We start from the raw sequence: 14,742 nt of genomic DNA, 5'->3' as shown, positions 1-14,742 counted from the left end.
AAGGGACAAACGAATTAATGCGGCGACTGGTTCTTGCTTTTACAGATATCAGTCTTCGTCCGCTTCTTAATTGAACATACTGGCTATTCAGGGGGTGGGTTTGATCAGACATAATGGAGAGAGCTTTCGAAAGTACTCTTTCTTTACAGATTTCATCTAGATCAACAGTGTTATTCATTATTTTGCTGGCTTGCTTAACAAGTCTTCTAAGCTTTATTTTATCTCTCTGTTTTGCATTATTAAACCAGATGATTGAATCAAAAGTAATAATACTCTGGATGATCGACTGGTAAAATAGATACAAGATCCTATCATTTACGTGGAAGTACTTTAACTTTCTGAGGAAATATAACCGTTGATTGCATTTGGTCAAAGTGCATTTTGACTTTGCATCCCACGACAGTTTACTGTCGATTTCCGTTCCTAAGTATCTATAGCATTCAACATTGTCAATAACATCACCATTTATATGTACTGGTCTATCAGTTGGTTCAAATGATTTCTTTTGCCTGAAGTCGAAGACAATTTCTTTTGTCTTCTTGGAGTTAACGAGTAAACAGTTTGCTTTACACCAATTTTCGAACGTATAGATAGTATCCATATAATCCAATTCATTTTCATTTTCAATTAATCCGACTATCACCGTATCATCTGCATATTTAAGTATGTGAGTAGATGGGTTATATGATTTACAGTCGTTGGTGTATAGGGTGAAAAGGGTCGCAGAGAGAACACACCCTTGTGGAGTACCAATGGTTGTCGTAATTTCATCAGAGAGAATGCCGTTGACCCTAACCTTTCATGGAGGAAATCATGAAGCCACAATATAAGAGATGGCTGAACATCTAGATTTTCTAATTTTTCCAGGAGTATATGGGGTTCTATAGTATTAAATGCTGATGAGAAATCTATAAAGGTTGCTCTAGCATAACATCGTGCCTTATCTAAGTGTTCATACAACAAATTTGTCAAGGTTAGGACTGCATCAGTAACGGAGCGTTTTGCCTTATAAGCAAACTGGTTTGCATCAAGAAGCGGGAGAACTGAACGTGTCAGTTTTGCAAGTACCAGTCTTTCTAAGCTCTTCATAACAACTGAAGTCAGCGCGATGGGGCGAAAGTCGCTATTCGTGTTGGGGCGATTGTTCTTGGGTACTGGTGTAACTATGGACGCTTTCCAACAGCGAGGTATTCTTCTTTCTGTAATCGACATCTGAAATATCTTAGAGTATGGGACGGCGAGTTGGGATGAGCATTTCTTTACAACTCGTCCATTTACGCCGTCAGGCCCCGATGATTTTCGTGGGTTAATGAACTTAAACTGCTTACGAACGTCCGATTCGTTGATCACAAAGTGTTCGCCGTCATCAATTCGATTAAGTAACAATGTTAATTGATTGTTGAGTTCTTCCTGGTGTTCTTGGTTTTCGAACCGGCAAAAGAAAGAGTTCAGTTCATTCGCTTTTTCTTTTGCATTTTCTTCGTGCTCAAAACAATTATCATGCGTTTTACTTGAATAGTCCGTCATTACTTCTAAACATCTCCATGCGTTCCTGGGATCATTAGTCATGAAACACTGCTCTAGCTTTTCTCCGTATTCTCGTTTTGCTTCGTTAACTTGTCTTTTTATTTCTCTGGACAGTTCTTTCACTCGATCATGATTTCCATTCTTGAATTCTTTTTTCTTTTCCTTCATGGTTGCTTTTATTCTTCTATTAAACCAAGGCTTGCCATTCGGATAGACTTTAATTTCTTTAGATTGGATATGAAGGTCTTCACAAAATGTAACATAACTGTTTATTGTATCGGTTAACCGATGTATGTCATCACACATTTCATGAAACATGTCCCAATCAGTGATATCAAATGCAGTTTGAAGCATTTCGCTCGATTCACTGTCCCACACTTTCATTACCCTTTTAATTGGCTTTTCGCGTAACGCCAACAAAATCGCCACCTAAACTATCAGAAATGTTTTAACCAAGGAGTTGTCTCTTTATCCAAATTAATCGGGTTGGTGAACATACGAACGTACCAACTGTTGGTTAAGGAACATTCACATTCGCAAAATGTCACTACAAAAACGCCGGTGTTAATTTAACACCAGCCCGGTATCTACATCGGTCAACACCAGAGAGGTGTTAAAACAATACCGGTTTGGCGTTAGACTGAAGCCAGGCTGACACTTGCACGACTTTTGGCCACGATTTTGTCGTGGCAAGTCGTGCCATTTTGGGGCACGAAGTGGGAGTGGCATGGCGCGCACGGCCACGCACTGGCACGCATCCTCCCGCATCGTCCCGACGAGTTCACGACGAATTCACGAACAGTTTGCGCATAGTTCACGACCTGGTCGCTAAATTTTGTCGTGACCAAAATTGTGAACATTTCAAAATTCTCGTCCGACATGGCACGCAGTCACGACGTGTTACGACGTGTTTACGCACACTTCACGCTAGTTTACGACTAGTTTGCGCACTGGCACGACTTGAGTTGTGCCAATGCGTGACACAAAATCGTGCAAGTGTCAGGCTGGCATAACAGTAATTTGGCATTTAAGCAACACCAATTAGTGTTAAACCAGTATCTCTTTGATTCTTAACTGGTGTTGTTTCAACTCCTTTCTGGTGTGGACCGATAAAGATACCAGACTGCTATTTGCAATAATATTTTGCCCGATACGTCATATTTCGCCCCTCTCGAAATGTTTGGGTCAATACGCCACTAAATCTACGTCCATGAAACAAAATAAAAGAAAAATAATAATGAAAGTTCGATTTCCGATTTTGAAACACAAAACATAGACCCGCATAGCAAACATACATTTATTTCATCTACAGTGCGTATCAAAAAAAAACGGACAGATTTGAAAAGTCCATAAAATTTTTGTTTCAAATTATGATGTCTATATTTTGGTGCTAATAGGTGCTCTAAGGTCTTATCTTTGAAATGCAATTAAAAAAAATGAATTTTGTTCATGCTTGAGCAAACACGGGACGTTTTTGTTGGGGGTTCAAAAAGAGGCTTGCGCCAGAATTGCAGAATATGAGTAATATGATGATCAGACTTCTTGCTAATCAGGAGAGTTCCTCTGGACCTTTTCATTATTTGTGCCACAATTTTCGAATTATGCTGTCAAATTTTATTTACAAATTTATTTATTTACTTGAATTATTTTGTTTTTTCATTTAAACTTCTCTTACCTTTTAATTTTCCTTCATAAGTAACTGAGAAAAGATTTTTTTTGTCAACCCAAGCAAGAAGATTTGCATTATTAATTGGAAAAACTTGTGATTATTCAAATCCTTTTATTATATGAAACAAATTATGTTATGTACCTTTTAAAGACATGAATCTATTTTTCAAGGGGTCATTGATTCCTTGACCACGTTAAATTGCTTGACAGGAAACACAGGAAGGGATTCATGTCTTTCAATGACAATGGTGTATTGAGTCAATTTTGAAGGAGCTAGATATGGCAGATCGGGTAAAATGTATTAAAAAGTTGTGAGCGAGCGAAGTGAGCACGCAAATATTCCCACTTTTTTATTATAATATCAAATTTTGTGATAGATTTTGACATAATATTCAGAAAATCATATCATATTTTACTTTCTATCTTTCCTTTTATTTCCTGTCCACTTTTTTCTTGGTCATGATTTTTTTTAAATTGAGGCGGGGGGGGGGGGGGCATCCCGAGCCCCCGACCATCTGTGTGGCACTGTTCAAAAGGGACCATAACCTTTGTAGCACACAATGAAAGGATTTGAAAAAAAAAATCCACGCTCTCCCATACTTCGGTTGAAAATTGTTTTAGCTTGAAGAAGGAATATTCAAAGCTAACAGAGAGCATATTAAAAAGAAACAACAGAACAATTTAAGTAAATAAAAAGTTCAGAAAATTAATTTTGACCGCATGATTTGAAAATTATGGCAAAGATAATGAAAAGGATAAGAGGAAGTCTGCTAATTAGCAAGAAGTCCGATCATCATATTCATAATTTTATGCTATTTTGGCGCAAGCCTCCTTTTTAACCCCAAACAAAAACATCTCGTGTTCGCTCAAACATGAACGAAACGATTTTTTAATACCATTTGAAAGATAAGACCTTAGAGCACCTTAACACCAAAATATAGACATCATGATTTGAAACAAAAATTTTATAGACTTTTCTAATCTGTCCCGTTTTTTTATACACACTGTATAGTGTCTTGCAAGGTATTAGAATACATATATGTATCCCCCCGTATCCGCCTATAGGCGGATCCAGGGGGGAGGCGAGGGGCCCGCGCCTCCCCCTATTGTCGGATAAAAAAGAAGAAAAAAAAGGGGAAAGGGAAAAAAAAAAGAAGAAGAAGATGAGTGGATAAAATAAGATGAGGGGAAGACTTGGAAAATAAGAACAATCTTTCATGTCACTATATAAAATTTTCGCTCGCGCTTCGCCCTCGCATTGCCTGTCAGGTGATTTACATACCTTGCTCAATATGAAGCTTAAAATATCATGTACATGTAGATCAATATACAACACATTTTTCAGCTCGGAAATCGAACTTTCTTTATTTTTTTTATTTACAAATTTATTTTTAAAAAGTGTTTTGTAAAAATTGTCAGTTTTATGGTCTGTATATCAACATTTTCTGCGCACTCGCACAATTTGATTTGTCAGGTACCTATTATTTTCTTGTATTCCATAAAATTCTCAAAATATCCATGTTCAGGTCAGATTGTCAAAATGTTTCAGCTAGCACTGCACGTTCGCATTTCGATTGGTGCATCTCAAGATCAATTCATGACAATTTATAAAAAAATTTCGGCTCGCGATTTGCACTCACATTAATTGTTAGAAATATATTAACTAATGCATCCTATTCATACTTACAAAAGTACTCGAAACGTCCAGTTTTCAGGCAATGATATTTACAGATTTCCCGCTCTCATTAGGCTTATTGGATAAATAAATAATGTATTGATTTAATGATTAAATTGTTCCTTTTTTCAAAATGGAATATCGACAATTTCATATCTCGCTTTGGAGGAGGAATAGGAAGATAGTCATCATTTTCACATGATGACATAATGTCCTTAGAATGTACTAGTCCTATGACAAAGCTAAAAATAATAATAATGAAATATCAGCTCTTTATTAAAGTGCGATCCAAATCCACCTCACAATTTTCCTACAAAGTGCTTGAAGTATAGAGTTTAAATTGACCCCTTTTCAGATTGGAATATCAATAATTTCAAGCTCGCGCTTCGCGTTCGCTTTATTGATTTCCCAGGTCAAAATCTTAAACACGCACGTGCATGTCTATTCAGATACACAGCTTGTTCTATAAATTTAAAACACCATGATCCAGTTTCAGATTAGAATATAAAGAAAAATTCTGCGCGGGCTGTGCGCTTGCAATATTAATGTAGGAATATCCCCATTGCAATTGCTCATCCTTTTCATGATTTACAAAACATGAATAGGCTGTCCTGTTTTCAGGTCGAAATCTTCCGCTCGCGCTTCGCGCTCGTATCAGTTGTTTAGTTATATACCCATCCTGCTCACGATTACAAGACAAGAAGGTTGAAATATGAAAGTCTTCATGTTTCTATACCATACTTATGATGGTAATTTTTTTAGACAGTACGTCAGTGGTGAAGTTAGGTGGAGGCATGTCCGGCTCGTCCCTTTAGTCCCCCACCCCAAAGGCAAAAATACTGGCATTCTGTCACCTTTTCTGCCGCCCCCCATGGTAATTGCATACATTCGTAATTCCGAAGCTTCGCTTTTCCGAAGGTTCGGATATTCCGAAGGTTCGTTATTCCGAAGGTTCGTAAGTCCAAAAACGAAATGAGGTTCTTAATTCCGAAGGTTCGTTAGTCCGAAAACAAAGTGAGGTTCGTAGTTCCGCAGGTACGTTAATCCGAAAACATAATGATTAACGAACCTCATTTCGTTTTCGGACTAACGAACCTTCGGAACAACGAACCTTATTTCGTTTTCGGATTATCGAACATTCGGAATAAAGAACCTCCGGAATAACGCCACAAGTGTAACTGTTATTAAGCGGGTTGGAATTGACGCCTGTAATATTAGACCGTCTCTCCGGCTTGGCGATAAATTAGGTTCTATACTACATTTGTTATGCGAGCAAGTGTGGCAACCGAGTGACAAAATTATATAGGCATACAACATTTCAATTACTTAGCATTGACGTCGTGTTTCTTTTTTTTTTTTGGGGGGGGGGGGGAGGGTGTCATGAAGCAAACCGCTTCTTATAGCTTTTCTTTGGCTGGGATTCGTTTATATGTCCAGATCGATAGTTGCATTTGGTGTTCTGTATTTTATTATTTCATTTCTTTATACAATTCCAAACGATGTTAAAATTTCGGTTACACGTCGTAATTCCGAAACACGTAAATTGCCTATACCTCGATGTTCGTTAATCCGGAAACGAAAAAGGGTTCGTTAATCCGAACATTTGTGGCGTTATTCCGAAGGTTCATTATTCCAAAGGTTCGATAATCCGAAAACGAAATAAGGTCCGTTGTTCCGAAGGTTCGTCAATCCGAAAACGAAACAAAGTTCGTTGTTCCGAAGGTTCGTTAATCCGAAAACAAAATAAGGTTCGTTGTTCCGAAGGTTCGTTAATCCACACTGACCGAGCTGCGAAAATTTCCACTTTTCAACAGACTAAAGAATGTCAAAGACTTGGAGCGCATTTGAAATCGAGGTTTAATCTTCTCTTTCAGGTTGGTATTCTTATATTGAAAAAAAGGAAGTTTTCAAAACACCACTGACCCTCAATCTAATCAATGAGGATTCGGCAGTCTACTGTATTGTACGTACTGGATACACATATCAGTTTAGCTCTATGATTATGTTATATTCGCAACTCACAAGAGCATTTCTGTTTTCAGATATGATATATTTTCCAAGGGGTCGTGAGGTGAGTAAAAAACACATACATACATCTTTTTAGATTAAAAAGGTGCTTAGAGCTCTTGACGTTATGGATAAGATACTGCACTATTATACGCACAGAGATACACTAATAAATGGGGGGGGGGGGGCTCGGAGCCCCTAGGCCCCCTCCCCGTAGAGCCGGGAGGGGAATAGGCCTACCTAAGACTTGCATCATTTTCAGAACACAAAGAACGAATAACCATTTATAGGCGTAAATATTCTCAACTGAATGGTACGCGCCTTCAAACCCAAATCAACAACAACATTGCACTGTGGTATAGCCTGGCGTGGGTATGCGTATGTGTGTGTGTTTTTGAGTTTTGTCATACGTGTATCAATCAGATATGATTATTTACGCCTGGGACCGACCTTTAACGTCACCATCCGAAAAACGTGACCAGTGCTCGAACCTCTGCATGAATTTGTAACTTCCCCACATAGCTTATACAGGAGCACGCCACAACGCCCAGGCGAGATTTGAGTAGATGAGGACCTGACGTAGCGCCGTATTACAAACTCGTTATTTCTCATTTGCTTTAATATTGTAAGCGAAATCGTAGCGCCGTTTTGGTATGTTACGCCAACCGGTTAAGATGATCACGTTTTCTTTTGCACGCTCACGTCGTTCTTAATTTGTCTAAAATTTCCGTAACAACATCTCCTGTATAAACATAGAACAACACTCAACTGTTAAGACCGGTAACCAGAGCGGTGCTTAGAAAAAAAAATCGACGTCCACTTATGCACTTAATCTCTTGTGATAGGCCTATAATTATTAAAAAGTCGGCCTTGAAATTAAAACTGATACGCCATATCCCTTGTTCCACATGTAAGATGGTAGAGTATACCTATGTACATACTGCATACAGAGCCCCTCATGTGACATGACATATTTCTATTATTAAAAAAACCCTCGTTTTTCTATGCAGCTGATTCCATAGATTTCTAACTCACCCCACGGCATACACCTACTCGTTCCCATTATTTGCTAAAATGTTCCCGTAACTTATATTACCCGACATATGAATTTATAGAAGAACTTATCTCTCAGCGATTCCCAGCACAAACAAACAAAATTAATACATCGACTTTTCCTACATGTACCTTTCCGATCTTTCCTCGGAAAAGAAAGCTCTCAGTTTGAGCTTTTATTTCCTCACCTTTGCTGTACTAATGCAGCTATCAAGATTATTCCCAATACAATTCATTCTATTATTATTCTTGAATGTGTAATTAATTACGTCGAGCGCCGCAAGCGGCAGCGCCTGGTCAGTACAAGCCGCTTTCGTCGTACCGCTATAAATTTGATTCACTTTTGTTAGCATATTATTAGTTCTAGAGAAAAAAATGCTATTGTAATAGGTGAATCGACGATAATCGAAATTTTGTGGAGCATGAACCAATCCCTTTGACATGCTTGATTACATTAACATGAAATTCAAATTATTTTGTGAACAGCTGGCAAAATAGAAAAAACTTCATGACCGTACGTGATTGGGGGTGGGGGTGCCCCTGTGAACGATTTTTAGATAGGGGGTGGGGGGTTTTGTACAGATTAATGACAACCCCTACCCCTTAAAAAACCCAATCAAACAAATAAACAAATACAAACCAGGGGCGGAACCTGAATTCTGAATTATACATCCGCTTGCTTCCAGGGGGGGGGGGAATTTCCCTAAGAAAAATTTGACAAGTAAAAAAATATTTTTTGACCCAAAATTAAGGTTATTTCGTCTTCGAAAAATATTTGGCAAGCAAAGAAAAATAAAGAAAAAAAAGTCTTCACTTTCAAGGGGGGGGGGGGCACAGTTTGTTTTGACGGCATTCTTACATTACAAATTTTTATTTTGCTTCTCAAACAGGGCGGGGGTGGGCACGGGCCCTCTGTGCCCCCCCCTCTGGATCCGCCAGTGATACAAACAAAATACCAAACAAGCAATAAAAACAATATAAACCAAGATAAAAGGAATTATTTAACATTTGGGGGATCATAAGACAAACTATATACCTCCACCTGCATATTGGAAAAGAAGGCGATATATCCTCCATCCCTCACTGTAAAAACTACGGTGTTAAAACTGACACCAATTGGTGTTAACCCATTGCTTACTGGAAGTGGATGATCCCTGTACAAAGCCTATGTGAATCACAGAATTCAGTAGTTAACAGGATAATAGAGGACCACACCCTGAGGTGTTAAAATTACACCCTAGAGATTAAACATAACACCAAAGAGTGTAAATGTAACAACAAAAGGTGTTGTAATAACACCTATAGGTGTAAAAGTAACACCACCAATTTAACACCGGTGTAAAATAACTGGTGTGGTCCTCTATGTACACCGGTTTACACCACAGTTTTTGCTGTGCTCCCAGTCTGTTGTGCAAAACCCTATACCCGAGTTTAGGGGTATGAATGTGCAGTCAACAATGATGTGTACGCGAGTTTTGTATGTGCTTGTCTTGCACGGAGACCCACTTGTTGATCTAAGCTTCAAGAAGGGTCTGTGCCTTTAGAATTTACCCCCCCCCCTTATCGTTGTCGACACCGATGATTCCGAACTTTTCGCATTTACTACGGGGAAACGCACCAATTCCTGTGAAAACGCAAGTCAAATGGCAATGGAGAGCTGAGAGGCTTTTGTCGAAAGTTGGTGGACCGTGACAGCGTCGGAATCTCTTGACTCTGGACAACGACATATTTGCAATTGTTCGTCCTGTGCAAATTGGTGATTTTTTACCTGATTGCTATAAGAAAGCATGAATGCTTGTAAGCAAGCAACCAGAGGACCGACGGCTTAAGGTCCTTTCCGAAGGACCTGGTACTGAGGATTAATACCTTACCAAAGGGCACAAGCGCACCAAGTGGGAATCGCCGGAATACGAATCCACCACTCTACCGTCTGAGCTATCGCGCCTCCTCTTTCTGCTACCCAGTCTACCAACTGTCGACAATAGCCTGTCAGCTCTCCATTGTGACTTTAGTTGCATTTTAGATGAATCGATGATTTGGAGAAAGTTTCCGGTAGTAGGTTGTCTACAATACGGAAAACGGAGAAAAATCACGGAATCATTGAAGGAACACATATATGAGCCTAGGTTAAGTTAAGGTTATCACGATTACAAGGACATCAGAAGGGTAAGATTAAAACATGTCACTGTGACCTTGACCTTTGACCTCGAAATCAATAGGCTGCCTGGGATCCATGCTAGTATCATACACACCAAATCATAAGAGCCTAGGTTAAGTTAAACTTAAGTTATCGCGTTTACAAGGATTTCAGAAGGGTAAGATGAACTTTGTTACTGTGACCTTGACCTTTGACCTTCTGACGTCAAAATCAGAAAGGTTCTTATACTGGGATCCATGCTAGTATGGTGAGGTGAGGGGAATGGGTGCCCGGTATCCTCAATGCTTGAGCGCATAGGCAGCTCAGCCTAAGCCGGGGTAATCATAGCAGGGCCAGCTGGTAGAACAGTTTTCGAAACTGAAGTGGCTACCCTGGGTAAATATACCTATATTGTTATTATTATCATTGTTATTATCATTATTATTGTCATTATATCACACACGTCAAATTACAGTGTAAAAAATGAAATGAAATATGCTAATTTAGCACTTACAGTGCTTGTATAGTGACTGCACTACAAGTGCTGATTTTTTGGTTCAAATTTAAACTAGAAAATAATGCAGCGCTCGTCTCTCATGTAGCCTAGACATCCATCATCGGAGTGTTTACAGCCCGGTTTGTAGGTGATGTGTTCTTCGTCTCACCCACGTATTCATCCGATGTTAATAGACAAGATAATATAGTTCAGCTTCATTGCTCCAAAATAATGAAATGATAAATGACATACCCCCCACACATGAACAAAATAAGCCTACTAATAACATCATGCAAACAAGTTTCACGGTTTCACTTTTCAAGTTTTATGTTGCTACCATACTTTACGGATCCAACTCGGGACTCGACCACAATTTAATATTTTAAACAATCAAGGGAAGCACTAAGAAAATAAACCTCAAAAAGAAGTTACTTACCGCTTTCATGTGTAAATCGAAAAATCTGACAAATTCCAACAAAAATCAGTATTCCTAATAAACTACCCATCGTAAGAGCGAGGTAACCCCGGTTGACATTCCTTGAAGCAAACTCTTTATACGATGGAGCAAATTAGAGAGAATTATGTCCTGGAAGCACACTATTCGTATATCCAACCAAAGAATTCAGCTCATCTATTGAACTTCATAATTGTCCTGCCGAAATTGATCCCCAATGGAAGGGCGCACGTATAGTGCGCGAGGAAAACAAGGTTAACAAATTAACCCCAACGATACCGCACACAATGCTCGATATCGCGTCACTCGCCTGGGGTAAATCGCTGTCACACAGTTCTATTGAAATGTTCCGTGACGGCCCAACTGGACTCCAGTTACTGGAGTATTTTAATGGGGGGGGGGGGGGAGCAAGACACCCTGAAGATGAATTGTCAAATATATTCCAAAGTCCAGCGCACACTATGCGATCCGATGCCATCCGAATCCCTCCGAATTTCAACGAAATTGTAGTAACATGTTTATATGAACGTCCAACAAAACATTACCAATCAGAGTTCAGGGGCCCGTTGCAGAAAGAGTTACGTTTAAACGCAAGTCAAAAAATCAATCGCAAGTCCCAAATGCGCGCTGTTGATTGGTTGAAAATCAAGTTGCGCATGATTTTTAGAGTTGCGATTGATTGCAACTCTTTCTGCAACGGGCCCCTGAAGACTAACTGCAATCGAAATTCAGTCAAGTTCGAGTCTCCTTGTACTTGTCGGAAAAGTCAAGTAAATTCAATTCTAAATCGTAATGACGTCATCATCGGCTGCGACTTGAAGCCGATTCGGACATTACTCCGACTACAGGGCTTGTCCCAAAGTAAAATTATGATTTTATCATTCCTATAACACTAGGCCGAACTTCAAATAAAATAACGTTGCTTCTCGGAACTTCAATATTCAATGCAAAATGCGATTTATTAAAAATAAATAAATCGCGTCGTATCGGATCGCATAGTGAACGTGCGCTGTGCTCAAAGTCTTATATCTGTTGATTTTACGATGTTCTCAAATGTTCTCGTAAAATCTTTTCATTGTTATGTTAGAAGAAAGCCATTGATTTAGCAAGAAGGAAACACTGAGTATCCTTTGAAACAAAATAATGAGTGATTCGTACTGATCCTGGTCATAAAACAACGTACCAGTAGAGTGGGGTATGGTTTCATAAGACACTGCCAATCACTCCCTCATCGTCCTACTCAACGTCGAATTGAAGGGACCGACCGGAGAGCCGTTATCGCCTGAACCACCCCCCCCCCTTTAGTCATCATTCCTTTGTGCCCCAACATACTTTATGCAAAGCCCTTCCTTTTGGAAAACAACATTTCAATCAACTGACTTTCCATATTTGTTTCTTAATTGATTGAATTAATTATACATGTATATAATTTTGAGCAATTTGATACCTCAATCAGCTCTCTACGACCAGGGATGCGCTTTCCACAAATCTAACCTAATAACCTTACCCTGTAATTTGGATGAAAGGTGGGAGGGGGGGGGGGTGGCACCCGGGTGGGGGGGTGCCCGGGGGGCACTCGACCAAAAAAGTGGTAGGGGTGTGCCGCGGGCGAGACAAAAAACGGGGGCCTTGGAGCAGGCTTATTGTAAAAAGGAGGGTCCTCGGAACGGGCTTCGGAAGTACAAATGTTTGTGAAAACGGGGGTCCTTGGAACGGATCGCCGGAGTGTGAGCCGCGTGAGGGTGTGTATGCATCCCTATGGAACGGTATGCGTGTATGATGCAGCTAGCGCAGAGGCGATGGTCGGACAGTGCTCTGCGGCCGCTTTTCACCAAAATTGCAGCTCATTGTATAGCGGATCAATGCGACCGGAACGGCGTAACGAAAAATATGCGACGCTTTGGAGCGGATCTCTTTGATCTTTTTCTCAACATGCTCAATAAGACAAAAATGCTATGCCTTGGAACGGAAATTTGAGTGTAAAAATGGGGGTCACCTCCGCGGCACATACCCACTAACATGCATTATATACTGAGTGCCCCCCCGGGGGGGGGGATGGCATCAATTGGTTGAAGCATGCGGTTCTCAGTATAATTAGGTGGTCTGTCTATGACTGATCACATATAAATTTCTTCAGAACTCTTTTTATCCTTGTTATTTATATATTGGATAATGTTTATCGCCGGAGATTTCTCGAAATCTGCCATGCTAATTTCACTGGATTTCATGTCATTCATGTCATATACATGTATATAATGTCTTTTATAAACCGTCGAATAATCCGTTCTTCTTACTGGTCAAAACTGGGGTCATTTATGGCACCATGCCTCCAAAGCAACAAACTATAAGTTGGTTACCAAGGGCAATGGGCATAGTACACAAGATTTCTGCCAGTTGCCCCCTGACACGCCCCCAACACCAGGCATAGACATAATAGACTCATATTTCAATTAATCTACTTTATTATTTTCAAAGATGATCCCTTAATGCTAATCTCATTTAGGGGCCCGGAGCAGAGGAAAAAATGTAAAAAAAACAAAAACAAAACAAAACCCAAATGTTTGTGCATTTTTGCACGGTCAGCCCCTTCCCCATTGTCAAAACCGTTTGAAACATCCTTACACAAGGGCATTCAAAGCTAATATACTTCATGCCTGCCCTTTCAATTGATAATGCTTTAAACTACATAAGGTTGGGAAATTATAAGTTTAGTAGAGGAAAGTAATATAAGTTCAAAGCAGCAACTCAAAACAATCGTCAAACCAAATGGGAAATAAGTGAAACTGAAGTAGAGACGCACATAAACAGAACTGCAACCGATGGAAGAAGTATGGTAGTGTGACACTGCTTGGATCTCTGGGCTACTTTGCCTCAGCTAAACTTATATCACATAATAATTTATATAAATATTAAAATAAAGTAGAGTCAAGTAATCAAAATGAAAAGGAATGAGATGAAGATGACAAAGATGTCTGGTGATCATGTAATAATGGAAGTAGAAACTAAGGATTCAGGTGAGGGATGGAATGAGTGGAACACCTGAAGAGAGAATAGAGAAGGAATGAAGATGTCAAAAGAGAAATGGAGAAAAGGCATTCAGAGTAGAATGAATGAATGACAACTGAATGTCATTAAACTCAAATAACCAAAGTTCAGACCGCGAAGGCAGTGCTGAAAATACACGCAAATGAAATCAAGTCTAGACAGAACAGAAATGTAAAACAGCTGAAGAAAACACAAGTTAAAGGAAATAAGAAAGTAGGAAAATGACAAAATAACTATCCTACACTAAATATTCTGCAAAAATGAAGTGCTAATTTAGCAGTTAAGTGCTTGTATAGTGAGCTTTCTATAGTTCAAATTTGAAATAGAAAATGAACACTCGTAGTGCAGTCACTATATAAAAGCACTGTAAGTGCTAAATTAGCACTTCATTGTTTACAGTGTACAATCAATTCATGATAGCGTGAATCATTGCTACGCCCCTATTAGGTTTTTAGGGTTGGGTTGAGAAATAAACCAGTTTTATTTTTTATTTAATTATTTTGGCAATTTTGTACATTTTTGTTTTTTCTCTCTTCCCTTTCCCCTTTTTCAAATCTGCATGGAAGAAGCTACTGGGGTATTCACCCTCCTGATCTGAGAGGCGCCAACATTTCTTTAGGGGGCAGATATGATGTATGGAGATAAAGGTTTTAAAAATATGAGATTGAGAGAAGCGAGTG

General features: G+C 39.3%; 1 protein-coding gene across 1 annotated transcript in view; it reads right to left on the bottom strand.

Moving 5' to 3' along the window:
• Positions 1–11,239, bottom strand: part of LOC121419992 (G-protein coupled receptor GRL101-like) — a 41,022-nt gene extending 29,783 nt beyond the window's left edge. The window contains exon 1 of the mRNA XM_041614501.1: positions 11,000–11,239. Within this exon, the coding sequence (XP_041470435.1) occupies positions 11,000–11,069 (70 nt within the window). The 5' untranslated portion in view covers positions 11,070–11,239. The remainder of the gene's footprint in view (positions 1–10,999) is intronic.
• Between the last annotated feature and the right edge of the window lie 3,503 nt (positions 11,240–14,742).

This window comes from Lytechinus variegatus, chromosome 8 (genome assembly GCF_018143015.1).
Source record: "Lytechinus variegatus isolate NC3 chromosome 8, Lvar_3.0, whole genome shotgun sequence".
Lineage (NCBI taxonomy): Eukaryota > Metazoa > Echinodermata > Echinoidea > Temnopleuroida > Toxopneustidae > Lytechinus > Lytechinus variegatus.
This window is presented reverse-complemented; position numbering and strand designations above follow the sequence as displayed.